Source organism: Lampetra fluviatilis, chromosome 2 (genome assembly GCF_964198595.1).
Source record: "Lampetra fluviatilis chromosome 2, kcLamFluv1.1, whole genome shotgun sequence".
Lineage (NCBI taxonomy): Eukaryota > Metazoa > Chordata > Hyperoartia > Petromyzontiformes > Petromyzontidae > Lampetra > Lampetra fluviatilis.
The window spans coordinates 8,629,005-8,656,635 of record NC_136276.1 but is presented as its reverse complement, the minus strand read 5'-3'; the positions used below and the strand labels follow the sequence as shown (position 1 = coordinate 8,656,635).

Below are 27,631 nucleotides of genomic sequence, written 5' to 3'. Positions count from 1 at the left end.
GAGTGGTGGAGTGCGTGAGTGAGTGGTGGAGTGCGTGAGTGAGTGGTGGAGTGTGTGAGTGAGTGGTGGAGTGTGTGAGTGAGTGGTGGAGTGTGTGAGTGAGTGGTGGAGTGCGTGAGTGAGTGGTGGAGTGCGTGAGTGAGTGGTGGAGTGTGTGAGTGAGTGGTGGAGTGTGTGAGTGAGTGGTGGAGTGTGTGAGTGAGTGGTGGAGTGTGTGAGTGAGTGGTGGAGTGTGTGAGTGAGTGGTGGAGTGTGTGAGTGAGTGGTGGAGTGTGTGAGTGAGTGGTGGAGTGCGTGAGTGAGTGGTGGAGTGCGTGAGTGAGTGGTGGAGTGTGTGAGTGAGTGGTGGAGTGTGTGAGTGAGTGGTGGAGTGTGTGAGTGAGTGGTGGAGTGTGTGAGTGAGTGGTGGAGTGCGTGAGTGAGTGGTGGAGTGCGTGAGTGAGTGGTGGAGTGTGTGAGTGAGTGTGTGAGTGAGTGTGTGAGTGGTGGAGTGTGTGAGTGAGTGGTGGAGTGTGTGAGTGAGTGGTGGAGTGTGTGAGTGAGTGGTGGAGTGCGTGAGTGAGTGGTGGAGTGCGTGAGTGAGTGGTGGAGTGCGTGAGTGAGTGGTGGAGTGCGTGAGTGAGTAGTGGAGTGCGTGAGTGAGTGGTGGAGTGCGTGAGTGAGTGGTGGAGTGTGTGAGTGAGTGGTGGAGTGTGTGAGTGAGTGGTGGAGTGCGTGAGTGAGTGGTGGAGTGCGTGAGTGAGTGGTGGAGTGCGTGAGTGAGTGGTGGAGTGCGTGAGTGAGTGGTGGAGTGCGTGAGTGAGTGGTGGAGTGCGTGAGTGAGTGGTGGAGTGCGTTAGTGAGTGGTGGAGTGTGTGAGTGAGTGAGTGGTGGAGTGTGTGAGTGAGTGGTGGAGTGCGTGAGTGAGTGGTGGAGTGCGTGAGTGAGTGGTGGAGTGTGTGAGTGAGTGTCGTGGGGTGTTTCTGTGCGTGTGGTCTGCGGTAACACGACCCAGGGCAACACGTGGTGTGTGCGCGACTCGGAATAGCCTCGCGTCATCAGAATCGGGGTGAAGTCTGTGAAGATCGCCAAGCTCACTCTTTTCGAGTGCTGTTAGCGAGCACCTATTAAGTCCGGCACAAGGCGCAGTGGTGTATCCAGTACCACGCTCGGCCGCCTTTGTCTCCCCAGTACTGATTTCTTACAACATACTGTACTATATAGTCCAGAGGTGTGGACTCGAGTCATGTGACTTGGACTCGAGTCAGACTCGAGTCATGAATTTGATGACTTGCGACTCGACTTGGACTTGCATAACAATGACTTTGTCCCACCTATGAGATGTGGACTCGAGTCATGTGACTTGGACTCGAGTCAGACTCGAGTCATGAATTTGATGACTTGCGACTCGACTTGGACTTGCATAACAATGACTTCGTCCCACCTCTGCTATATACTCATTGAAGGCTGAGTCGACCTCAGAAAGTTCCTGGTTTAGAGTGAGATATTAATGATATCTGCGGTGGTAAATTAAACCCAGCTCGTATGCTGACCGCTCCTGTAAAATAGCCCATGGGCCAGAGCAAAACTTGGTATCACTTAAGGTTTAAAAACATTACTTGTGCCGGTGTTATTTCTTTATCCAGCGAATACCAGTGAATTACTTGATATCCCACTCATGCCAAAGGGTTGTCTCTTATAATTCGCTGTTATCGGCCACATCAATAAATTCGGAACCGCGGAAAGCGATGCCTCGTTAGGTGGTGTGCCGGGCAAAGTGAGAATATCCGATCCGGGCCCGTGGACTTCATGGAGAAGCGTCGTGGCCCAGGACCGGACGGGGGGGGGGGGCTCCTCCACTCGACTCCCACCCCCCACTCCGAACGCGTTCCGCATCAGCGCAGCAGCGTGGACTTCACGCGCGTCTCCTGCGTCGCCACGAGTAACGCGCGCGCGTGGTTCGCTGGGGGGGGGGGGAGCCCTGCTTGGCCCAGACTCTGCGTGTCCAGCATTCACAAAAGATAAAGATCCCCCGTGTAGCCTTGACAGACTGTCGGGGCAAGTGCTGTTAGCGAGCACCTATCAAGGCCGGCACGGCACACGAGGGGGTGGGTGGCCAACACCACGCCTGGCCGACTTTGTTTCCCCAGTGGCGATGTTTTACACATCGCACAGGGTACTCATTAGAGGCTGGGTCGACCTAGGGGAGGCCCAGAACCGGTTCAGATAATCGTCACCGGTGTTGGCAGCGAGCGCGAATCGAACCCGGGTCGACTTCTTGACTTAAAGCTTTCGTGACTGCAGGACTTCATATTCTTTGGGTCTATCGGCAAAGTCACGTAGATAGGTTCAAAGAAAATAACAAAAAAATCCAAAAAACTACGACGTTTCGATCGCATCATAAGCGTTCGTCATCAGGATGATCAGGTTGACGAACGCTTGTGTTGCTTTGAACCTATCTCCGTGACTTTACCGAAAGACCCAAAGAATAGGTTAAAGTCTGTTCGGGCAGGTGAGTTTTTCTTCAGATAGGCGAGGGTATGTTCAGACAGGTGAAAGGTGAGCGAGTCAGTTTCGTAATAGGTTGAGTTTCTATTTAGAAACAATATATTCACACAGATGAAAGCGTTCATAAAGGCGTCTATTCAGACATGTGCGACTCGTGAGAGTATTAACACGAGTCTGTTCATGAAGTGTGAGTGTTTATTCGGACAGATGAGAGGGCGTCCATATAAACTGGGGGATTCCTCATGCCCGTAGCAAGGAAACCAGGCTCTCCCATACGACGAATCACTCGTTTGTCTAATCATTCGGATTACACGCGAATGCTGCGCCAATGTCACACGTGGGCTCACGGAGCGGACTCAGTTGCCAACACGAGACAGACACTCACCCGATAAACAATGCAAAGGACGCGGTAACAAAGGGTTCGAAAATACACGTTTCTCAGTGGAATCGGGACGATTCGTCGAATCATCTGGTGGAGGATGATGGGGGTATCAGTGGGGGAGGGTTATGGGGGTATCAGTGGGAAAGGGGGGTGATGGGGATATCGGGGGGGTGGAGGGTGATAGAGGTGATGGGGGTATGAGGGGGGTGGAGGGTGATGTGGTGTTTTGGGGATGATGGGGGTATCAGTTGGAGAGGGGGGTATCGGGGGGGGTGGAGGGTGATGGGGGTGATGGGGGTATGAGGGGGGTGGAGGGTGATGGGGGTGTTGGGGGTGATGGGGGTGTCGGGGGGGGGAGGGTGATGGGGGTGATGGGGGTATCGGTGGGGGGGGGGGGTGATGGGGATGTCAGGTAGGTGATGGGGGTATTGGTGGGGGAGAGTGATGGGGTTATCGGGGGGGTGATGGTAAGATACGACCAGGTTGTAAAGGCAACGACTCAATGTATGGGTATCTTGATACTATTACTCGGAACCGGTCGCGAGCTTCGCCTGCTTCCTATCGGGTTTTGGCGTCACACTCAACGGGAGGCGAATTACTCGGTTCACGGATGCCGAGGATCGTGCAATGTGCAAGTATTTAGCGCGACACGTGAGAGCCAAGAGGAACCGGACTCTACCCAAATGAGTGAAACCAAATCAAACCTCTTCGGCGTGGATTTTGGGGACCTCATATTTTTAAATCCTTTATATTAAGTTCACTTGCGCGCTTGCTTACTTGCGCGCTTACGACCGTGCAAATCTTTCGGTCGTTTTTTAACCCACTTCCCGTGATCCAATCGAGCTGACATTTTCCACACAGACTCGTTGTGCGTGACAATTAATGTTCGTGAAAATTTTTTTCCAAAATTGTACACTTTTTAGGACAAAAATATTATATTTAATTACCAATTGCTTAATGGTGCCATGCGATCATCTGACCCATAGGTGGCAGCCATCTCAAGCCAGAGGACGAGAGGACTCTAGCCGCCACGCATATAAAGGATTTATAGTGAAAAACTTTGTTTTTACGGGTTATACTTGTTTTGTTAAATTGCGTTCGGATTATTTTTGTTCGACGCTCATTTGCGCAAATAGCCTCGACTCTCCGCTTTAGCCAAATGTCAACATTCTTCACCCCCTTTCCGGAACATGACTTCATCATTAGAACTGAGATCACTCGTACTAAAAGCGCTTCTGGAATAACCGCGCGTCCCGTCCTTTGCTCCGTCTCCACCACAGAGGTCCCACAACAACAGCGTGGCGCGTCTATTTCGGGACGCGTGCGACATCCAGTATTTGAAACTCCTGACTTCACCGCTTTTGGCGAGGCCTCGACAGCCTCACCAACCCCACCGAACAACTGCACCATTCCCCTATACGCCATAGCTAACACAGCAGCCCGCGTCGCCGTTCGAACAGAAATCAACCCACCCGTGTCAAAATTACCCATTGGGACATCTACAAATTCACCTACCCATAAAGTCACCCATCAACCGATCCACAATGTTACACGCAAGAATTTACTCGTCAAGCCATCGTGTCGAGTCACTTCATCGAGTCACCCACCAAGTCATCCACTAAGTCACTCGCATGCCCAGAGAGCAACTCAGCATGCAGGACGAGACGTCCGAAAAGTCGCCCACAACGTCACGCACCAAGTCACCCACGTGACCCAGCCACCGTCAATCAAGCCAACTCAACTCACCCACCAACTCAGTCACTCACCCATTCGCCCGCCACCCACTCATCAGTCGGCCCACCCACACGCCCAACAACCGAGTCCCTCACTCACTCACCCACCAAACCCCCACTGCAACAACTTCCCCATCAACTCACCCACAAACCACGACACTCACCCACCACCCACCTACCCACGTGTCCACCAGGTCACCCACGTGCGCACCGGCAAACCCGCCCACCAAACAGCTGTCGTCTCTCTCGCACAACTGTTGCTGCGCCCATCCCCAATTCCCCTGTTCCCCACCCCGCAAGACCCCCCTCGACCCCCTTCCTCCATCCGAGAATCTTCCACGCGTGGCTAATTATACACACTGGACACACACAACGCGTATATATGTACACACACGGACGCGTCTCGGGCACAGAAGCAGAGCGCATGGAGAACAATTGGCATCTCCGGAAGCGATTACCTTGCAGGAGGCGTAGGTTGACACCGCGAGGCGTTAGAAGCCAGAGTCGTGCACACAGAGAATAGCGGTGCCGTATCGACGAGGTTTCTATATGTGCAGGATAGAGGCAAGCCCCGGGTGTGCTTTGTCTGGTTCGGGCTACGTTTAGGAATTCGGTATTTTTTGTGGCCGAGAAGTGTGGCAGTTCGTTCATCATTCCGTCAGTTTGTCCGCTCAGCTGTTCATCAGCGCGTCTCTTCCTACATTCGTGTAAAGGCACCTCGTCATCATAAAAAGCTTGGGGCGCATCTCACTCCTTGCCCTACCCACCCACCCACCCGATCCGTCCGTCATTCCGTCGTCCCCTGACCATCACCCTTGCGACGCCTGCACCCCCCCTCTCCTCCTCCTCTTTCCACCACCATCCACCCCCTCCCCGCCCTTCAACACCCCCACCCAGAGCGGCCACCACTCCACTGCTAAATTTATCCTTCACCCAGAAATACTCGGGCCACAGTAGACGCCCTCCGCGCCTCCACACGCGCCGCAATTCCTCGGGCCTCTTTCTTTTGGGCCGCGCGACCCCCAGGCATCGGACGCGCATCTTTCGCTGAGCGAGGAGACAGAGGCAGGGGAAGATCGCTGGCCGTCATGGATCCGCGCGTCGCTGCGCTGAAGAGCATGGAGGAGGAGCTGCGCGTGTACCAGACCACGCTGCTGCAGGACGGATTCCGAGACCTGCTGGACGAGGGCAAGATGATCGACTGCGAGCTCAAGGTGGGCGACAAGAAGCTGCCCTGCCACCGGCAGGTGCTGGCCGCGTGCAGCCCCTACTTCCGCGAGATCCTTCTGTCGGAGGAGCCCGAGGAATCGGGGAAGAAGAAGGCGACCGCCACCGCCACCGCGAAGAAGGAAGTGGTTCTCGACGACGTCGACCCCACGGTCCTCGAGATGATCCTGCGCTACCTCTACACGTCGGAGATCGCCATCACGGATGACAACGTGCAGGACATCTTCGCGGTGGCCAACATGTTCCAGATCCCGTCCATCTTCACGGTGTGCGTGTCCTACCTCCAGCGGCGCCTCGGCCTCAGCAACTGCCTGGCCGTGTTCCGCCTGGGCCTCCTGCTCGACTGCCCCCGTCTCGCCGTGTCGGCTCGGGACTTCATCGCCGAGCGCTTCGGCGCGCTGTGCAAGGACGCGGACTTCCTGCAGCTGAGCGCCCAGGAGCTCATCCCTATCGTGGCGTGCGACGGTCTCAACGTGGAGAAGGAGGAGGTGGTGTGGGAGGCCTTCGTGGGCTGGGTCAAGCACGACAAGGAGGAGCGCGTGAAGAGTCTCCCCGACCTCTTCGACTGCATTCGATTCCGCCTCATGGCCAAGGACTTCGTGCGCGACCACGTGGAGAAGAGCGACCTCGTGAAGGCCAACCCCGATCTGCAGAAGAAGCTCAAGCTGGTGGGTCATGGTGGGGGGGGGGGGGGGTTATGAGTGACGGTGGGTGGAGGTGGATGATGATGATGATGGGTGATTGTCGGTGATGTTAGATGGTGATGGAGGATGGGGGAGGAGGATATCAACCCTCTCACTCGCTAGCAGAGATGTAACGATCGCTCACACCAACCCCTTTCTCATAACAATAATTTATTGTTTTAAATCTATTTTAAATGTTTTTTTTATAAGAAAAAAATGCTCATGGGGTGATACCTGAACCCAGGAATTGTTACTATCCGAGTCAGCAATTTTAACTCATGTATTCCGCGTATTAAAGGAGTCCTCTGTGAGCGTCATATCCCCTCGTCATACCCCCTCGGCCCCAGTGCCTCAATACTGTTGGAGCTAGTGAGGCGGGCAGGTCGATACTTTCTAAACTGTACAACGTTTGTAGTGATGTCCCCTCGTATGAATGGGATTTCTCCAGGAAGTTCATTGCCTCCATGGGCTGCGAGGTGGCCAGGAGATAGTAGTATCTATTAATTATTTAATATATCTTGGCGGAATCTTGAGAAGTATCGTATGCATGCATGTATGTTAAACTTCTTTCGCACCGTACGTAGCCAACCGTACTAATCGGTCATATGTATACTGGGTTATTTGCAGGTACACCAGTTTTCTATCACATTAAGTCAATGGAATTTACCGAACATCCAATGTTGCAGGACCCCCTTGAAAAGAATAGCCTTGCTGCCCATTGAGGCTTTCCTGGATAACCAAAGGCATTGTGGTCACGATTTCATATGCACATTATTTGTAATCTATTAATAATACCACTTGCCACGTTTTCGGAGTGGCTGGGTTTGGAACTCGGGCAGTCAGGTTCATAGCGCAGTGTGCCAACCGCTGCACCACCGCTCCCCTCATTGTCGTTACATCCCAAGTATAAAAGTTTGTGTCGCGTTGATGGACAACGGGTGAGACGGTGGAAACACCCTCTGCTTTAACAACCACGCAGGTGGTGCCAATCCTTCTGTGGCTCAAGTGGTGGCATTTGACGTAGTTAATCGATGTGAACGAGAAAAGATGTATGCATATGAGGCAGCTGCATATTAAACGGCGTGGTGATCGCCCATCCAAGCAATACCCAGGCTCAAATCTGCGTTGTTTTCCGAGATCTCAGGAGATCGGCCTGATTCCAGGTGATTTGGACGCGGGCCTAGGAGACGCCGTAGGTGGTGCCAATCCTTCTGTGGCTCACGGGGTAACACTTGGGATCCAAGCGGGTTGTGTAGCTCAATTTGGCCGGGGTTTGGTGACTTTGCACGACTGTAAATCCAGCGCTTTAGAGGCCGAAAGTTGGTGGCTCAAGCCGCGCTGTGTGAAACTCCCAGCCCCACTGGGGCTGCTTGCGAGGTCGCCACGCCGTGGCAGCACAGCAAGTGGGTTTGTGAAACCGTCCGCGCAACGACGTGGGGATTATCCGATCACCCGTGGGGTCTACAATCACATGGAGCCAAAACAGTCGGTTGCAAAAAAAAAATTGTCAAACATCCCAATGCATGAATGATATCATACAAGCAAAGTTCAATTTGTGCGAGCAAAACTTTTATTTAAAACAGTCGATCACGTATATAATACCTCGTCACGAGTACTGCCCTAACAGAAACATGATATACAATATTCGACGTTTCGGGCAATGACCCTATAACGATCAAATGCATATCATGTATTTCGTTTGAAACCCCATCCCACTCCACTCAAAAACAGGCAGAGAAAAAACAAATCATTCTCTCGGTTTTTTTTTTCTTCCGAATAAGTAACTTTTTATAACGCGGGCAGTTAAGAGTCGGTATCGGGGCACGGGACACGAGGGAGGTGGCGAGGGAGGTAAATTTAGCAGCGCGCCGCTTCCCCACCGAAATAGCGACGAAGCATTCCAGACGCAGCAGCGGCTGTCGATTGTGAGGGTCTGGGGGTGGCGGTGTGGGGGGGGAGGGAGCCGGGGGAGCAGGGGAGGGTTGTGAGTGTTGCAGGGGGCCAGTCGGCTGTTGGGGCACGTACGTTGACACTTCTTTCGCACCGTACGTTAGTCGACTGCGCTAATCGGAGGTGTGGGGGAATGACAACAAATTAAACACAAAAATGCATTTTTGATGTCGACGATTCAAAGGTGCCATAGCTCCAGTGGCTTCCTAATATGGGAAGGAAGAGCGTTCCAGACGGCCGCAGGAGCGCGAGATGCAGTGACCATCTTTGTTCGATGACTCGCCAAATGCCGATGCAGTGGGGATGACCGCAGGGGGGAAAGTGTGCAGAAGGCTTCACTCTTGATTTTAAGGCTTCACTCTCGATTTTAAGGCTTCACTCTTAATTTGAAGGCTTCACTCTCTATTGCAATTTGAACGAATGCGGTTCGAGGGGGCAGGAGTGGAGCGAGAGGAAGGTTGTGGCGGGGTGAGGGATCACAACCGACGGTGCTGTTCACAATTCGTGGAATTGAATACGGACGAGATGTAAAAATAACTTCCAGAATGATGACGCTCATCATGATTCGATACCAGTGATGATGACAATCATCGCGATGCTGCCGCCGCTGGTGACATGAAAAGATGGAAGATGTATAAGGCGATCACGATGACGCGAATGAACGCCACGACTCCTTGATAATTGAATTGGTGATGATGACGACGATTTAATTACTGGACCTGTACTGAAAATGATAACATTCAAATTGTGACGATGTCTATGACGACAATGCTGCAAGTATTGGCGACGATGATGTTGGGGAGAGGATAGTAGCAAAAGTAGCTACATATGTAGCAGAAGTAGCTACGGGCCCCGCACTTTCAAGGGCCCCACGCTAAATGCTTTCAAGCTATCAATTCCGGTTCAGCGATTCTGCACTTGCTCTATTACTATAGTACTATACTGCCTTAAACTTTTATGAACGACTGGGTCTTTAGGTTGGCGATTTGTCGTATTATCTGGCTGTATAGCAAGTTAAACATTTATGTGTTAATATTTGTGGGATTTTTTATTTATTTATGGCCCCTTTACAACATATGCTACAGGCCCCGCGCTATCTTGATCCGGCACTGATAGCAGTGATACGGATCACAGCGACAACAACAGCAACGACAACGGGGGGCGCCCAATTCACAGCGAAAACATCGTGAGGATGACGACGACACTGCGAACGACGACCAGGGCAAATACGCTGACGACGACGATGATGATGGTGGTCCATGCCACCCCGCCGCCCCCCGTGCCGCCAGGTGAAAGACGCCTTCGAGGGGAAGATGCCCGAGCCCCAGCCGATCGTCAGCGCCGGCAAGTCCGGCACGGATGGGAAGGCGGGCGCCGCCACGGTCAACGGAGACGTGGAGGCGGTGGACGACGAGCAGGCGGCCCTGCTGCCCAGCATCCTCAACGACAACAAGCGGCTGGGCATGTACGCGCGCCACCTCATCCTCCTCGTCAACGACGAGGCGGCCGTGGCATACGACCCCACGGAGAACGAGTGCTACCTGGCGGCGCTGTCCGGCGAGCAGGTGCCGAAGAACCACGTGAGCCTGGTGACTCGCGAGAACCAGCTCTTCCTCGCCGGCGGCCTCTACTACGACGAGGAGAACAAGGACCAGCCCTACCAGTCCTACTTCGTACAGGTGAGCCTGACCAATCACACACCGTGTGTGTGTGCGCGCGCGTGGTTTAATTGCGCCTGTTGCAGCTGTGTGTGTGTTGTTTTGTGTTTGTCGGTCTGTACGTACGCGCGAGGTTTGCGAGTGTTCACCTTTGGGTGAGTGCGTGGTTGCATTCCGTTTGCGTGGCTCTGAGTGTGCACGACCCCGCACCGTCGGTGCCTGCACCTCCCCCCGATCGCCCCTTGCCCCCATTGCATGTACAGAACGTAGCCAACCGTGCCCGTGTATTCCTACCCAACCCCCGACCTCCACCCCGCAGCTCGACAACCTGGAGGGAGACTGGATGGGCATGCCCCCCATGCCCTCCCCACGCGTCCTCTTCGGCCTGGGGGAGTCGGAGAACTCGATCTACGCGGTCGGGGGCAAGGAGCTCACGGGAGACGTGACCCTGGACTCCGTGCTCTGCTACGACAGAAAGTGCGACCCTGCGCCCGCGCACATTAGAAATCCGCGGAAGTTGCGCCCCAACGCACGCGCACACACGCACGCGCACACACGCACGCGCACACACACACACGCACGCGCACACGCACACACACGCGCACACACGCGCACGCGCACACACGCACACACACGCGCACACACACACACGCGCACACACGCACGCGCGCACACACGTGTACTGTGTTGCGCGGCGAGGTTGACCACCAGTAGATCAGACGGATCATAATGGTCGTGTCACAGACGCTGAGTCCACATGACTGGGAGTGCTGGGAATGTGGGTCCGAGCCAATGATCTGTGTGTATGTCGCATGCTCTCCCAGGGGGTTATAATCAGAAGCGGAATATTTCAGAATCAGAATGTGTATTCATACTGGAGGAATCCGATGAGCTATGAAGTTCGTTTTCACAGATGTCTGCCTGTTTCAGAGACACTGCGTTGGTACCGCTGTTCGAATCAGAATTTCAGCCTCCTATGATTGATATATTTTTGGGTGCGTGACTGCACACACCAAAAAATATATATTACATTTGATTTGTCATTTAATAATGATAAATTCCAACTCTGATGATAATTCACGAGTTTGATTTCCATGAAACGAGCGCCACTATGAGTAGGGCATGTGAGGATGTAAGAACCACCCAGTGAAAAAAAGAAGCAATTTAAGGGGACCTCAAAATTCAAGTATTTCTGTGATGTCATCTTCCAGAAGTTAATCTATAGCACACTAACTTCTCTGATAGTTCCCAAATGGAATCTTGTTCACGACAACCAACATCACGATTAGCGTAAAACTATTCTCAGCCAAAAGTCCCATTATTGCTGCATGGATTGTGTTGCACGAATTTTCTTTTAAAACTTCTGGATTCAAACCCAGGCTTTCAAAGTGGACAGTTCACTCAGTGCTCGGACGCGGTATTTATCTCCCTAAGTTCGCCCGGCCATCCACGGAATCGTGCCTGCAAGATGCCACGAGTTTGCCCTCTGAGATGCCCGTGTCCCCATCTGCTCAGGTCCTTCAAGTGGGGCGAGTCGGACCCGCTCCCGTACAAGGTGTACGGACACACGGTGGTGTCCAACAAGGACCTGGTGTACGTTCTGGGCGGCAAGTCGGACGACAAGTGAGTGGTGACGCCCGGTGGTTTTCCCACGACCACGAGCAATTGGTCCTGAAATGCCCCCAGATGTCGTCCGATCTCAGAATACATTTTACAAGAGAATTTTGATTAATATGGCGTCTGTGTGTAAGCATGTTGAGCTTCTTTCACGCCGTACATAGCCAACCGTGCGAATCGGAGGTGCGGGAAATGCGATCGCGGCTACACGCGATCGCGGCTTAAGACGCTGCGGCAAGGAATGGTGGGCGTGTTTAGTTTACGGAGAGACGCAGTCGGTTAGAGGCAGAGGGGAGTTAATGGATTGAAGCAGGGGCAGCGAGCTGACAAGTTGGAATCGCTGGGGGAAGGGAGGGAGTTCAAGATGACAGAGCTTCCAGAGGACGACGAGTGACCTCCCGCTGAGCGAAAGGTTGAGTGTGGAGGCTGTGACAGAGACGCTTTCTTGGTTGCTGCAGTGGAGAGAGTATAGAGGCGTGTAGGCTGGGGCTGCAATGTGTCCAGGCAATGAGAGTACAGAAATAGATTGCTAAATCCATCTGTGTGGCGCTTTGAGTGTTATCCCATCATATTGCATGGATTTTCTCCAGGTGCTCCCGTTTCCTCCTGCACGTCAAACACGTATTGCACGTATTAATAGAACTGGCCGAAGATCCCTGGTGGTGGTGATGATGATGATGATGGCATTCGGTTGATGCTGGCGAGCAATTGAACGATTGCAATTGACACTTTGCCTTGCCGCCATACGGACCAAACTAATGATAATAGTAATAATTTTAAGAATAATGCAATTTTCTTTACCCTAGAAAGTGTCCCTAAGTCTAATTTTCGTAAAACATTTCCACGCCCGGCACACCACATCCAGTATCCCTCTCGCTGTGATTCTGGCTAAAAGTCACGTGCCTATCCCAGTCCACCAACGACCCGGAAAATATTCGTCCAGAAATGAATCCCTGGAATGTTCTCATCAGAATATGTCGCTGAGCCGTCTCTCCTCCCCGCCCACGCCCCTGCCGTCTCCTCCTCCTCCTTCCTCTCCTCTCCATGACACCTGCAGGAAATGCCTGAGCAAGGTCATGGTCTACAACCCCAAGAAGTTCGAGTGGAAGGAGCTGGCGCCCATGAGCGTGGCGCGCTCGCTGTGCGGGGCCGTGCTGCACAAGGGCAAGGTGTGGGTGGCGGCCGGCGTGGTGGAGGGAGGCCTCACCGCCTCTGTGGAGGTTTACAACATCGCTACCAACAAGTGAGCCGGGGTCCCGGCGGTGTGGGGGGCTGGATAGTCAGTGGGTTGATGTGTGTGTGGGTAGGGGTTGATAGGTGTGTTGTTGGGTAAGTGGGTGGATAAGTAAATGTGTAGATTGGTAGGTGGGTGGGTAGATAGGTGAGAGAGTAGGTGGATAAATAGGTGGGTGGGTGATTGAGTGAGTGGGTTTGTAGGTGTGTAAGTGGAAGGTGGATTTTTAGTGCGTGTGTGTGTATACGAGAGGCTGTGGCTGCTTGGTATGTGTATGAATAGGTGGGGGTATGATGGGTGGATAGTGGGTGGATTGGTGGGTATGGGTAGGTGCGTAATAGGTGGATAAGTATATGGGTGGGTGGATAGTGCACAGGTACATGGGAGAGATGTGCGAGGGGGTGGCAGGCGACGAGGACGTCCCATTTCATTCCTTGCACCAGCTTCCATGCCAACCTCACAGCGCCACTACCTCCACGTCTATCACCACCACCACCGTCCCTGACCCTCCCACCCTGGCTCCCCCCCCCCAGGTGGGAGACGCAGACGGAGTTCCCGCAGGAGCGATCCTCGCTGAGCCTCGTGAGCATGGGCGACGTTCTCTACGGCATCGGGGGCTTTGCCATGGTGCAGGCCGAGGGCGAGCAGCAGTTTGCGCCCAAGGAGATGACGGACGTGTGGAAGTGCGTGCCCGCACTCACTCACGACGACGCGGTCACACTTGCACACGCCTGCGATGATGATTTTCCTCTCTCTTGTTGCTGCTGCTGCTGGTGATGGTGGTGGCGATGATCTTCATAATCTCGCTGCCTCTTGGAGATGACAGTGATGATTATCTTGAAATATCTTCGTAATGCGAGAGTGATAGTGTTTCTGGCTGCCGGCTGCTGCTGCTGATGTTGATAATGAGCTTCTATTATGTTTTCACGACTTATGTTGCTGCTGTGATAATTTTCCTCTCTTTTGCAAACGATGAAGTGTGTATGTTGAACGTCATACTTAGCCAACCGTGCTAATCGGAGGTGCGGGAAATTATCGTGAGGATTGTTCACGCTCTCTCTCTTGCTGCTGCTGCTTCTGCTGGCGATATTGATGATGATGATGATATTCCTTTCTCTTGCTGCTGCTGCTGCTGATGATGATGATGCTGCAGGTATGACGAGGAGAAGAAGGAGTGGGTCGGGCTCCTGCGCGAGATCCGATACGCAGCCGGGGCCTCGTGTCAGTCCGTCAAGCTCAACGTGCTCAAGATGGCCAAGCTGTGACAGCACACACGCACCGATACATACACTTAAACACACACGCACACTGACACACACACACACGTACATACGTCTAAACACACACACACACTGACACACACATACACACACACGCACCGATACATACACACACACACGCACCGATACATACACTTAAACACACACACACACACTGACACATACACACACACGCACCGATACATACACTTAAACACACACACACACTGACACATACATACACACACGCACACACTGACACATACACACACGTACGTACGTCTAAACACACACACACACAACGATACATACACTTAAACACACACGCACACACTGACATACACACACACACACGTACATACGTCTAAACACACACGCACCGATGCACAGCCCTCGACCTGCATGCACATTCACACGCGTCTGCGAGCAATCCGCATCGTCAACCTCGTCCCGTCACCGTCGTCCCACCGACTCCTGCCCCGTCCCCAACCTCTCCCCGTCGGGGTGCATATCTTCTTCGCGAGAAATAGTCACGTAGCGATTAACACAAACGCGTACGGCTTTGCGTGCAAAACAAAGACAAAGATCCCTCTATCACCTGAACAGACTTTTGGGGCAAGTGCTGTTAGCAAGCACCGCCGAAGGCTGGCATAGCGTACGGTGGGGTGGGTGGCCATCACCACGCCCGGCCGTCTTTGTCTCTCCCCCAGTGCTGATGTTTACACACTGCACCAGGTACCTATTTGGGGCTGAGTCGACCTGTTGAAATATTCGCCACTCTTGTTATTTGTGAGCGGGAATCAAACGCATGGGGTCGCCCGGGTTTGTAGGGCAATGCGCTAATCACAGCGCCACCGCTCGCCCAGAATAGGTGCTCGTCAACAGCACTCCCAGTCTATATCGCTCTGAGTAGGGGGAACTTTATCTTAGTGTGTGTGTGTAAATGGGTGTGTGTGTTTGGAGCGGTTGTCGTGGCGGTTGTACGGACGTTGAACTTCTTTCGCACCGTACGTAGCCAATTGTGATAATCGGAGACGTGCGTGGGGAAGGACAACAAACTAAACACGCACAAAACTGTTTTAAAGAAATCGTTCGTGCACTACGCCACGAATTCTATTCAGGGCCACGGTTACCATCAGTGGCCAATTATATCTGGATCCGATACGAGCTCGACCCAGCCTTAAATCAAGTGGTTGTTGGTGGTGTTGTGTGTAAATATCAGCACTGGCGAGACCACGTGGTGCTGCTTAACACTATCCCATCGTGTGCCGTGCCGGCCTTAATAAGTGCTCGCCAACAGCACTTGCCCCAATGGTCTGTTGAAGGCTATATGGGGGATCTTTGTCTTCGTATAGATGTGAGTGTGCGTACGTATGTATGTAGAGTGTTGAGTTGTACGCGTGTGAGTCTGTATTTAGATTGATCTTGTGTTATTCATTAAGTGGGCTTTATTAATGACACTGCAGCTGGCATTGAGAGAGGATGAACAATTAAACTAAATTCTTTCACAGAACCCGTCCCAATGTTCTCCTCTGCTCAATCACACTCACCCCATGACGCATTAAGCACGTGATGGATGTTCTAAACACCTTCTCGAAGGGCTAGAAGGCTGAAATTGTACACACATTTTTGTCCAGTCTTTGCCAGTCTAACTGGGAAAATTCCTAATTACAAAAAAAACTGTGAGCTTGGGAGGTTGATTGGTCTCACTCATAGGACAGGGTTGGCCTACATTTCTGCGTCGTTTCAACTAATGAGTCTCGTGCGAGGCACAAATACAAAATCTGCATCATCAATCGTGAACCAAGTAAACTCGCCTCCTGTGGAGTGTGACGCTAAAGCCAATGGAAATGGGACAAAAGCCGCTATCGGATACCACCAATATGGAACGAGCTGCAATCCCTTCAACGTTACCGGAGGAAATTATAATTAAAATAAAATAAAACCGCGGTGGTATTATTGAAACCGAAGAAGGCCGTTAGGAACGTAATAATGTATCTCACTCATTGATTCACATCGATTCTTAACTCAGGATGTACGCATCATTTCATTTTCATTTATTATTAGGTATAACCCTGTGAGCCATGCGGCTCTTGACTCGGGTGCAACCGCAACAAACAAAAACATGAACAAGAAACATCTTAAAATGACTACACGCAACAGAAAAATCCGGGAAAAAACAGCAGTCTTCCAGAAAAAACGCCGTATTTCAACGCTGTGTGCAAAAATCCCAGTGGGATGCAAGTCAAACAACAACAACCATAAGACAATGTAGATTAAAGTTATCAGGCTAACGCTGTACGTACTTCAACAAACATGGCTAAACCAAAACCGTTTCAAAATCACCAAAATAGAGCTATAAAAACAATGTAACAGTGATCATAGGAACTGTGATTCAAATTTAACAATAAACGATATACATAACATGTACGACCAAACGGTGTGGCGAGAAATCATGTTTTTATTCATATACAGTACAGCATATTACTAGGTTAACGGGACATTCCCAGCCACTAGAGGCCGCTATATTCACGAACAGTGTTAGAATAATACTGTACTGTAAAGCCCTCCATTTGGCCTGTGAATGTCCACTTTGTATTGTATACACTTGCAGAGAAAAAAACACTTTAGATATTGTATCTTGATTTGAAGCTTTCGTGACTGCAGGAATCCATACTCTTTGGTTCTTTCGGCAAAGTCACGTGGGTAGAAAAATAATAGATCACGACGTTTCGATCGCAACACAAGTCATCAGGTGGGACAACCAATCGAAACGTCGTGAGAATTTTATTGTTTAATTTTTATCATTTTATTATTTCCCTTCTACGTGACTTTACCGAAAGAACCAAGAATAAGATGTGAACATATTTCCAAATTCCTTAGGTCGCCGATGGGATGTTCAGTGGTGTGTTCCTGGTGCAAGGAATGAAATGGGAGCCCCCTAATCCAATTTCCTCCCTCTTCATCGCTCGGTGCCTCGGCCCCGTGGGCCCCTGTACAACTCAACCGCCTGCACTCTCGATGGCTCCGCCACTGGGAGGGCTGAGGGAGAGCCGCATGTAAGTATGTTGAACTTCTTTCGCACCGTACGAAGCCAACCGTGCAGGTGGGATGTGTGGGGACGGACAACAAATTCAACACAAAAAAGCAGTTCTAAAGAAATACGTTTTCAATCGAGATTTAAAAGTGCATAGCGCCAGTGGCTCCCTAATATCGGAAGGGAGAGCGTTCCAGACGGCCGCAGAAGCGCATCTGAAAGCGCGCGATGCGGTAACCGTCTTTAATCGATGGCCAGCCAAAAGCCGCTGTGAGGATGACCGGAGTCCGTGTGATGGTTTATGCCCCTTGACGAGATCAGCAAGGTGTTGCGGTTCATTTGCGGCAAGCACCTTGTGTGCAATGAGTGCAAGCTGGCGTCGGAGCCCTCACGCCGTTGCGTCCCAGAGGCCCTGCAGAGTGAACCCGTCTCGCAGCTTCTCGATGGCGAGGCCCAGCTCGGTGGAGAAGACCACCTCACGGTCCCTGTGCTTCTCGCGTCGGCGGGCAGGGCGGGGCACCCGGGGAGGAGATGTGACGTGGTGGTGGTGGTGTTAGAGGAATGGGTGGCGATGGTAGAGGTGGTGTCGTGGGGGAGATGGTGAGGGTGCCGTAATGAATGGGTCATGGTGGTGGTGTTAGAGGAATGGGTGGAGATGGTAGAGGTGGTGTCGTGGGGGTGATTGTGAGGATGCCGTAACGAATGGGTCATGGTGGTGGTGTTAGAGGAATGGGTGGAGATGGTAGAGGTGGTGTCGTGGGGGAGATGGAGATGGTGAGGGTGCCGTAATGAATGGGTCATGGTGGTGGTGTTAGAGGAATGGGTGGCGATGGTAGAGGTGGTGTCGTGGGGGAGATGGTGAGGGTGCGTAATGAATGGGTCATGGTGGTGGTGTTAGAGGAATGGGTGGAGATGGTAGAGGTGGTGTCGTGGGGGTGATGGTGAGGGTGAGGGTGCCGTAGCGAATGGGTCATGGTGGTGGTGTTAGAGGAATGGGTGGAGATGGTAGAGGTGGTGTCGTGGGGGTGATGGTGAGGGTGCCGTAACGAATAGGTCATGGTGGTGGTGTTAGAGAAATGGGTGGAGATGGTGAGGGTAGTGCTGATGGTGAGGGTGGTGTAACGGGTTGGGATTTTAAGTGATGTAAGAGGATTTTGGTGGAGGTGGTGATGATGAGGTTGTGAGAGAAGACGTTAGTGACTTGTTCACATCCATCTTGAATACCTCTTTGTAAAATATATATATTCTATCTCGCAGGGAGTACATCTGAACACTTCCTCACACTGCAACTCATTTACATGTTACAGTGTAAAAGAATGTCAAGAGATAATTACCATACCTTGTTCTCATCAGCAAAGTAAGCCTTCAAACAAAGAACACGTGTTACTATGGATTATTACATTCTCCATAAAAATGTACATCATTTATAGAACTGAAATTGTGCAGCGAGAAAAACATGACATACTGAGGGATGGTGATGGCTTAGGGAAGCCTTGTTCCAGCAGTAAATTGATAACTATGGATGATGATGGCGGCGAGGTAACGGAAATCTTGAGCATGAATATACGTGCGTTCTGGAATTGGGAAATTGGCGCAATGAGGGCCTCAAATATAAAGCCCAGTACGTGGAGGATTGTGTGGCTCAGGATGCTAAAGATTACCATGCCAAAACTACTAAATATTAAAGAAAACTATTTTTTATTTAACCAGGTAAAACCCACTGAGCTATATAGCTCTTTTTCAGAAGCGGCCAGACCGTAAATGATAGCTCAACGAAGTGGCTTATCACGTGGAAATGTATATCAGCTAAATACTGTGAGCGTATGTTTCTCAATGTGGGGGGAAACACCGGAAGACCCGGAGACAAAATCCACGCGACCACAGGGAGAACATGCAAACTCCAAACACACAGCAGGCGTCAGTGTCGGGATCGGGATCGAACCCACGATCTCCTGCATACCAGGCGAGAGAGTCAACACCTAGCTAGCACTGCTGAGATGTATGGTTGCAAACCCCGTGATTAAATCGTAAACAGAGTTTATAGTTGTCAGCCCAGTCATTAATGACTGGGCTAAATCAGTCTCATTCCAGCTCTCACAATGAAAGGACTCCTCAATGGCAGGGCGTGTGAATAGGTGACACCAGGGACAGAAGATGATTATGATGGTTATGAGGATGACGATGAAATCTGCAATTGACCCCACGCTTGTGCTGGAGGGCCAGGTACCGTGTGAGCATCACTTTTGGAGAACCCAGGCTCCAGCTCCATGTCATCATCCACCTGCGCCTCCTTCACTTTCTCCAGTGGAGCCGGCTGCACAGTGGGGGTGGGTCAGGGAGGATCGGAGGAGGGATGGGGGGGGGTCGTGGGGGGAGCGGTGGAAGATCACGGGACCTGTAGCCCGTCTCCACTCACTGCAGCGCTGGGGGTCTGGTGTCCCGTCAGGCCAGGAGTGATGCTCCAAGTAAGCAGAGCACCCTTCATGAGGTCTTGAGTGATCGAGATATGTGTTTGGAAGGTCAGACGACCCTTTTGAAGTAGTGGGGGTGGATCTGAATGTTTGAAGGACATACGTGCACCTGTGAGATATATTTTGGTGGATACAAGGACTTCGTGCACGTTTTGGAGTGGACTTTCATCTATGTTATTGGATTTAGATTGTTCTGAAGAGACAGGCTTCAAGTGATCTAGTGAGGTCTGAGTGATCCGATATGGAATCTTGGATGTACGTGCTTGGGTCAGTGAGATGTGGGTCAATCTGAGTCATGTGTATTGGTCTCGGGAGGTATAGAGGCCTCTGAAGCCTGTGGAGTGGATCTCCGTGTGTGTTCGACGGATCAGAGATGCACCTAGTGACCTGAGCGATGCCTATTTGAGGTAGTGGATGAATGTGCCTTGGTCAGAGAAATCTGTGCGGGTCTGAGAGAGCGTGGGACCTCCGTGGAGTTTTTGAGGTGCAGATATGACGTGAACCTGGGACGTGTGCGTGGGTCTGGGAAGTCATGGAGGTCATCCGCACCATCTCCTCCATGTGGAAGCGCACGCCCATGTCGGGCTTTGCTGCGAAGACGCGGTGCAGACTCTGCAGCTCCTGCGACATCGTGCGCATCAGGTCGGGGGGGTCGGCACGGAATCCCAGCACGTAGCCGCCACTCTGCGGGGCACGCAGAGTCCCATGTGAGAGTTCGCTGGGTCACCGTGTGAGAGTCCACGGGGCAACTGCCTGCACCACTGCGGAGATTGCCGCGGTTGTGCCGTGCGGCTCTGCCATGCGTCTTTGGGTTGTCAAGCCTTTTTATTGTTGAGCATGATGTCCGACGTTTCGCTCCACGTACTGGGAGTCGAAAGTGGTTTTCCTATGGATAGACTCACCCCCTGCCGTAGGAATGTGAAATTGTCATCGCTGGCTCAGGGTTGTAAATAAAACACCGTGCTCATTTGAGCAGGAAATCACATGTGACTTTGACTAACCTCCAGCCATAACTCAAGGCCGAATCAGATCCCTTGCGCATGGTCGAATCACCTCCCTGAATGCGCTCAACCTGGCCAGATCGCGGAAGCTCAGCAGGGTTTTGAGCCCGGGTATGACTTGGATAGACAACGACTTCGTCTCATGGCAGGCCTCCTGAAGAAGGCTTGAGACTCTGAGAAGGATCTCGTGGGTCAATGAAGGGGCTCGTTGTCAATGTCCCCACCTCACCTGCTGAGTGCACTCAATCACGAGGGCCGCTCCAAACTTCGAGTCCCGGAGCTTCACGGATCGCTACACAGCGGGAACAGCAACGACATCATCGAGAACAACGGTGAACCGCACGGGCAAAGGAAAATGAAACCCCAAAAACTGACTGCTATTTTCTTGTAGCTGTGCGTCCCCGGCTGTCTTTTCTTAAAGTTATGGTCAATCTTGCCTCTTGTGGTGACAGAAGTGGCTGAGGTATATGTTCGTGTGTAGTATCTGAAAGATCAATTCGGCCCTCAATCAGGGAAATGGTCTCCATCCCTGCTTTGTGTGTGTGTGCACGTTGCTGTTGTTATAGCCGTAGTGGTCGTGAGGAGCGGTAGTGTAGAGGTTAGCGCACTTTGCTATGAACCCTGAGCTCACTTCCCACTCACAACTTGATATCAGTGACAATGCCCGAGCCGGTCGTGGGCCTGTCCTAGGTCGTCTTGACCTTAAATGAGTACCTGGTGCGGCGCATAAACATCAGCACTGGGGAGACAATGCCACCCGGGCGTGGTGCTGGCCACCCGTGCCCTCGTGTGCCGTAATGGCCTTAATAGGTGCTCACGAACAAATGCCACCCGGGCGTGGTGCTGGCCACCCATGCCCTTGTGTGCCGTAATGGCCTTAATAGGTGCTCACGAACAAATGCCACCCGGGCGTGGCGCTGGCCACCCGTGCCCTCGTGTGCCGTAATGGCCTTAATAGGTGCTCACGAACAAATGCCACCCGGGCGTGGTGCTGGCCACCCGTGCCCTCGTGTGCCGTAATGGCCTTAATAGGTGCTCACGAACAAATGCCACCCGGGCGTGGTGCTGGCCACCCGTGCCCTCGTGTGCCGTAATGGCCTTAATAGGTGCTCACGAACAAATGCCACCCGGGCGTGGTGCTGGCCACCCGTGCCCTTGTGTGCCGTAATGGCCTTAATAGGTGCTCACGAACAGCAGCACTTACCCCAATGGTCTGTTAAAGGCTACATGGGGGACATTTGTCTTTCGTTATTGCGTGGGCGGCCACGTTACGCACGATTTGCAGGAAGGGGATGCTGACGTTGAAGCACATGTTCGTGGCAGCGAACCACACGACTCGAATGTTCGTGATGAAGAAGCTACCCAGGTTCCCCTGCAAGAGAGATGACACTCACACCTGTATGGACTCGATTACGACCATGCATTCGTATATATGATTAATATTGCTCTCGGCATATGTCGTCGAGAATTAAACAAAAATGAAAAGTGCACAGAGAAGCGTGGAGAGGTGTGCATGCTTGGAATTGCACAGCGAGGCAGGAAGAGGAACACTTCGATTGGAAAACAGACGCAAATTAAAGAATAGGAATGCAAATTAAAGACCTCACATTGACGGGTTTAAGGATCGTGGGCTTGGGCAGACATCTCTAGAGGGGGGGTTATGGTCGATGGTCGAGACCAACGTTGGAGGAGCAGCCAAGGGAGGGATACACGTCCCAGAGTACATCCACCGTGGAGATGGCAGCGATGAACTCAGGTCCCGGGAGGATTGGAGAGATGGCGATCACTCGGATTGATCATGGCTGACGATGATGATGATGACGATGATGGTGTTAAGGCACGTGCTCTCACCGTGGAGATGGCAGCGATGAACTCAGGTCCCGGGTGGATTGGAGAAATGGCGATGGACCGGATTGATCGTGGCTGACGATGACGATAATGATGATGACGATGATGGTGTTTGGGCACGTGCTCCCACGCTTATCACCGCGAGCCGGTGTTTGCGAACCTGCTCGCTGGACAGGTTCCACACTCCATCCAACCGCCGGCACATCTCTTCTCCGGGCAGCAGCCGCAGGTTCCCGTCGCTGATGATGGCCGCGCGCAGCTTCAGGTCCCGGTACATCTTGGACGTCCCGTACGCCCTGCCAGATGCCACGTTGGTGGTCAGCTACAGTGAGGGCCGTCCATAGGGGGGAGGTGTACGAGGCCCGAAGAAAATCCCACCGTGTGAGCACCCCCTATGCTTTCAAACTAAACCAGGACTGTATTACATCTGACACCGTGACGTAGAAGCACGGGCGCCCCCCCCCCCCAAAGTGCGGGGCCCGGGGCGTCGCCCCGATTCGCCGCACCCTATGTTGGTGGGGGGTCGTTAGTGATCACTGTCAGTCACTAGACGCCATGTTGACCACCAGTCACTAGACGCCATGGTTTGGGTTAATAAACTACCATCGGTCGTATGTGGCCATGTCGGTGGTCAGTAGCAATCATTAGTCACCACATGCCATGCTGGCGGTCAGCAATGACCCTTCGTCACGAGACGCCGTCTCGGCGGTGGGTGGCAATTGTGGGGGGCTCGGTGACCTGCACACGGTGAGGATGGAGGTGAAGAGCCGCGGGCTGCCCGACTCCAGGTTCGTGAAGATGAACTCGAAGCGAGTGTTTCCACACTTGGTGAGGATGTACAGCGCCTCGGTGTGTCCGCGCAGCTTCTGCACGAGCGATACATCCATTCGGTCATTCACTCCGTCGATAAAGAGGCACCCTCTTGAGTCGAGAGCAGTGGGGTCCCAAGCAGGGCCGTCTATCCAACTGCGTGAGCCCCCCCGATGCCTTCAAACTAAACCGGCAGTATCACATCTGACACCGTGACGTCGAAGCATGAGGCCTCCCCCCCCCCCCCAACTGCGGGGCCCAGGGCATTCGCCCTGATTCGCCATACCCAGGGGACGGCTCTGGTTCCAAGTCCCAACCTGCGCTCCAAGGACCATTGGTAATCTGCAAAGGCGTGGGAAGTGGTCCGCTGAACTATAGCAGTTGCTAAAATTAAGAATAGTTATCATGTATTTTTGTTCATCTATTTTGAATGGTGCATTTCAGTCCTCTAAAATCTTTTGAGTGTTGACAGCGACAGCCAACGGGTCCAGAAAGGTTGCGAACCACTGCTATAGAGGGTATGTCGGCCTATTCACCTACATTGGCCAGGCATCTTGGAAAAGGTGAGCTTGCTCACACTTTACCCCACCCCATTGGCCTGCCAATGGACTGTGGTGAGACCCATTTATACTGCTGAGTGCATAGAGGCGGTGGTTGTGGTGGTGGTGGGTGGGTGTGGGGGGGGGCGGATTGGGAGACTTTAAGAAACCCGCCCATTGTTTCCACTGCCGCGCCGGATAGATCGAATTGAACCGGCGACCTCTGGACCGCTCGTCCAGTGTGCTGCCAACCCTTACACCGCTGTGGCAGCCTCGTCCCTAAGATGTGTCACGACGAGAGTGGGAACGGTGGTTCGGTGGGTGACGACGATGCCCGTAATTAGTGTGGACGCTGGCGACCAGGTATCGCGACACCACCGCTCCCGGATCGCACCGGGAGCGGTGGCGTAGCGATTAGCGCTACGCTGCGCTACGAACCTGGCGGCCCGACTTCGATTCCCGCTCACGGCCAACACCACCGGTAACGAATAATTATCTGAACCGGTCTTGGGCCTCCCCTAGGTCGACTCAGCCTCAAATGAGTACCCGGTGCGGTGTGTAGTAAACATCGCCACTGGGGAGACAAAGGCGGTCGTGCGTGGCTGCTGGCCACCCACCCCCCTCGTGTGCCCTTCCGGCCTTCATAGGTGCTGCTCGCTAACAGCACTTGCCCCAACAGTCTGTTGAGGCTACCAGGGCCTTTAGGGGCTGCAGCCCAGGGGCCTCCGCCTGCTGGAGGGCCTCCAGAGATTGAAGTGAAAAGTTATTTAATTTGTGAATGCTGCATTTTTATTTGTTGTTAGCCTTGTAAAAATACATTTTATTTTTCTTTAACTTTGTTTTCCTTTTGAAAATATTACTGGGGGGGGGGGGGGGTGCTCACAGTCCCTGTAGCCCAGGGGCTTACACAATCTCAATCGGGCCCTGCTGGCTACACGGGAAGGGATCTTTGTTTTCGGTGGCGAGCGGGGGCAGTCGAGACCGGCTCGCACAGGGCGCATGAGGCAGTGCCGCTGCGCTCACCGAGTTCACCAGGCGCTTCTCGATGCTGATGACGCAGTTGAAGCCGATGGCTGCGTGATGGAAAGAGCGGTGTGAGGAGCGGACCACTCGGGTACGCGGTGGACATCATCATCATCATTATAATCAACATCATCATCATCATTATAATCAACATCATCATTATAATCATCATTGTCATCATCACCCGTGGCGATAGGAATGGTGATACCGCCGCTGTTGCTGTTGATAGAAGAGAATGATTGTTGCTGCTGATGGTGATGATGACAGTGTCGCCGATGATGGTTATGATGACGTGACAATGTTTCCCGATGATTTTGCTGCCGCTGCCAAAGCTGATCCTACTGATGATGATGATAATGATGACGCTGCTGCTGATTGTGTTGCTGCTGCTGTTGCTGATGATGACGACGGTGATGTTCATGGTGATAATTACTCGGCCTACGATCATGTTGATGCCACTGCTTCTGATGATGACCATGTCAATGATGCTGCTGCTGCTGCAGCTGATGGTGACAGTGATGCTGCTCCTGATGAAGACGAGGACGAGCTGAACTTACTCAGGTTGATGCGGTAGAAGGACTCCGAATTCCAGAGCACGCGCAAGTTGGTGACCACCAGCCTCCCTGGCAGAGGGCCGATCATCTCGGTCACACATCTCTCTCTCCGTCGCTCATCAGACGAGACGCTGATCCCTCGCTAAAATCACAGACAGCGATCCCTGTCCAGTCTCGCTGTACTATATGTTCCGGGACGCTGGTAGACGAGAGTCGGCGCGTGGCAAGTAGCCACTTGCCCGAGCGAGAGGTAATACTGCACGTGTCGTGGTGCCGGTCGCATTATTATTTCCTGTCCAGGAGAGATCGGTCTGCGCCCCCCATCGTCCCCCCCCCCTATCTTCCCCCCCCATCTACCCCCCCCCATCTCCCCCCCCCCCCATCTCCCCCCATCTCCGCCTCCATCTCCCCCTCCATCTCCCCTCCCCATCTACCCCCCCCATCTACCCCCCCCCAACCCCCCCCCCCATCTCCCCCCCGCCGTACCACTCTCTCCATTGTTCCCCTTGGTGTCCTCCACGGACTCCATCGTGTCCAGCACGAACTCTCCGGCTCGGGGCTTCATCAGCCTGCACAGAGACAAACGCGTGCTTGTAAAGCAACGAGGGAGGAGCGGTGGCGCAGCGATTAGCGCATTGCGCTATGACGTAGGGTCAAGCAACCCCAATGTAACGCCGTAAGGGCTTCATCCAGCAGTGGATTGGCAAAGTGCTGTTGCTATACTTTATTAGCATGAAACGTCGTGATATATTACTTTTTTTGTTGTATTTTTCTACCTACGTGACTTTACCGAAAGAAGCAAAGAGTATGGATTCCTGCAGTCACGAAAGCTTCAAATCAAGATTTATTATCATGATTCAAGCATCACGATCCCCCGTATAGCCTTTACAGACTGTTGGGACAAGTGCTGAAGGCAGACACGGCACAGGAGGGGGTGGGTGGCCAGCACCACGTCCGGCCGCCTTTGTCTCCCTTATAGGGACGTTTACACACCGCACCAGGTACTCAGTTGAGGCGGAGTTGACCTAGTGGAGGCCCAGAACCGGTTCAGATAATCATCACTCGTGTTGGCAGTGCCGGATGAAGCTAGTGCGGGGCCTGTAGCAAATGTTAGAAAGGGGCCCTAAATAAAAAACACACGTAAATACTAAAACACACATTTTTTTACTTGCATAGTAAAGTAATTAGATTTTCTCATTTGCTATACAGCCAGATAATACGACAAATTGATAACCTTAAACAACCAGTCGTTCTTAAAAGTTGAAGGCAGTATAGTACTATAGTAATAGAGCAAGTCTAGAATCACTAAACCGGAATTTATAACTTGAAAGCATTTAGCGCGGGGCCCTTGAAAGTATGGGGCCCGTAGCATACGTAGTAGCTACTACATATGTAGCTACTACATATGTAGCAGCTACATATATACATATGTAGTAGCTACATATGTAGTAGCTACTTTTGCTACGAGGATAATCCGGCACTGGGTGTTGGCCGTGAGCGGGAATCGAACCCGGGACGCGGGGTTCATAGCGCAGTGCAATAATCGCTACACGACCGCTCCCCATATGAAGTACACACACACAGAGACACGTGCAGCCACACACTCACTGCGGCGAGACATCGAAGCGGACTTCTCTGTCCTCCCATAGAGTCCCGCTCGCCGCGTTTCCATCCATGATCCAAGCTTCCCCCAGTCGCCTGCTCCGACTTGCGCAGCGGCAGAGATCCCCTTCTGCCCGGTTTGGAGATGGGTCCCTCCCTCGCCCTGTGCCATCATCATCATCGCGCGTGGGGGTGATGGCACTGATTGGTCGGGCTGGTGGTCGAGGTGGATATAGTCAAGGTCGCCCTGAGATTTGTAGATTGGGGCTGAGCCGGGTTAGAAGGAGCAGCTCTCCCGTAATCTTATTAGCAGTATCACGTCACCCGCGAGAGGAGACTCGGGAACGAGGCGTGGGTCGATTCCAGTGGCGTAGCTACTGAGTGTGTAGGCGGTGCAACTGCACAGGAGGGGCCCTGGTGCTGGGCAATGAAAAAGTCAGGTCCGATGGATGTGGGGCTCTCTGCTCTATTCATTCCAACTTCAAGTTGTATTTATTCAAATTATCCACATTAAAG

The 27,631-nt window shown here is 52.5% G+C and overlaps 2 protein-coding genes across 2 annotated transcripts; one reads left to right on the top strand and one right to left on the bottom strand.

The window, feature by feature from the left end:
- Nucleotides 1–5,008: 5,008 nt before the first annotated feature.
- On the top strand, nt 5,009–15,743 carry KLHL41 (kelch like family member 41). Its single transcript, XM_078867916.1, has 7 exons — nt 5,009–6,497; nt 9,752–10,141; nt 10,440–10,597; nt 11,636–11,743; nt 12,795–12,980; nt 13,505–13,654; nt 14,125–15,743. The coding sequence occupies exons 1-7, from the start codon at nt 5,691–5,693 to the stop codon at nt 14,234–14,236; spliced, it is 1,911 nt and encodes a 636-aa protein (XP_078724042.1). The 5' UTR covers nt 5,009–5,690; the 3' UTR covers nt 14,237–15,743.
- A 1,807-nt stretch (nt 15,744–17,550) lies between these two features.
- Nucleotides 17,551–27,209, bottom strand: BBS5 (Bardet-Biedl syndrome 5). Its single transcript, XM_078867917.1, has 12 exons — nt 27,122–27,209; nt 26,000–26,082; nt 25,517–25,582; nt 24,960–25,009; nt 23,326–23,453; nt 22,748–22,883; nt 22,016–22,111; nt 20,969–21,031; nt 20,288–20,422; nt 19,495–19,581; nt 18,607–18,630; nt 17,551–17,757 (listed from the first exon to the last, which is right to left on the bottom strand). Exons 1-12 carry the CDS (start codon nt 27,187–27,189, stop codon nt 17,656–17,658), a joined length of 1,038 nt encoding a protein of 345 aa, XP_078724043.1. The 5' UTR covers nt 27,190–27,209; the 3' UTR covers nt 17,551–17,655.
- Nucleotides 27,210–27,631: the final 422 nt, after the last annotated feature.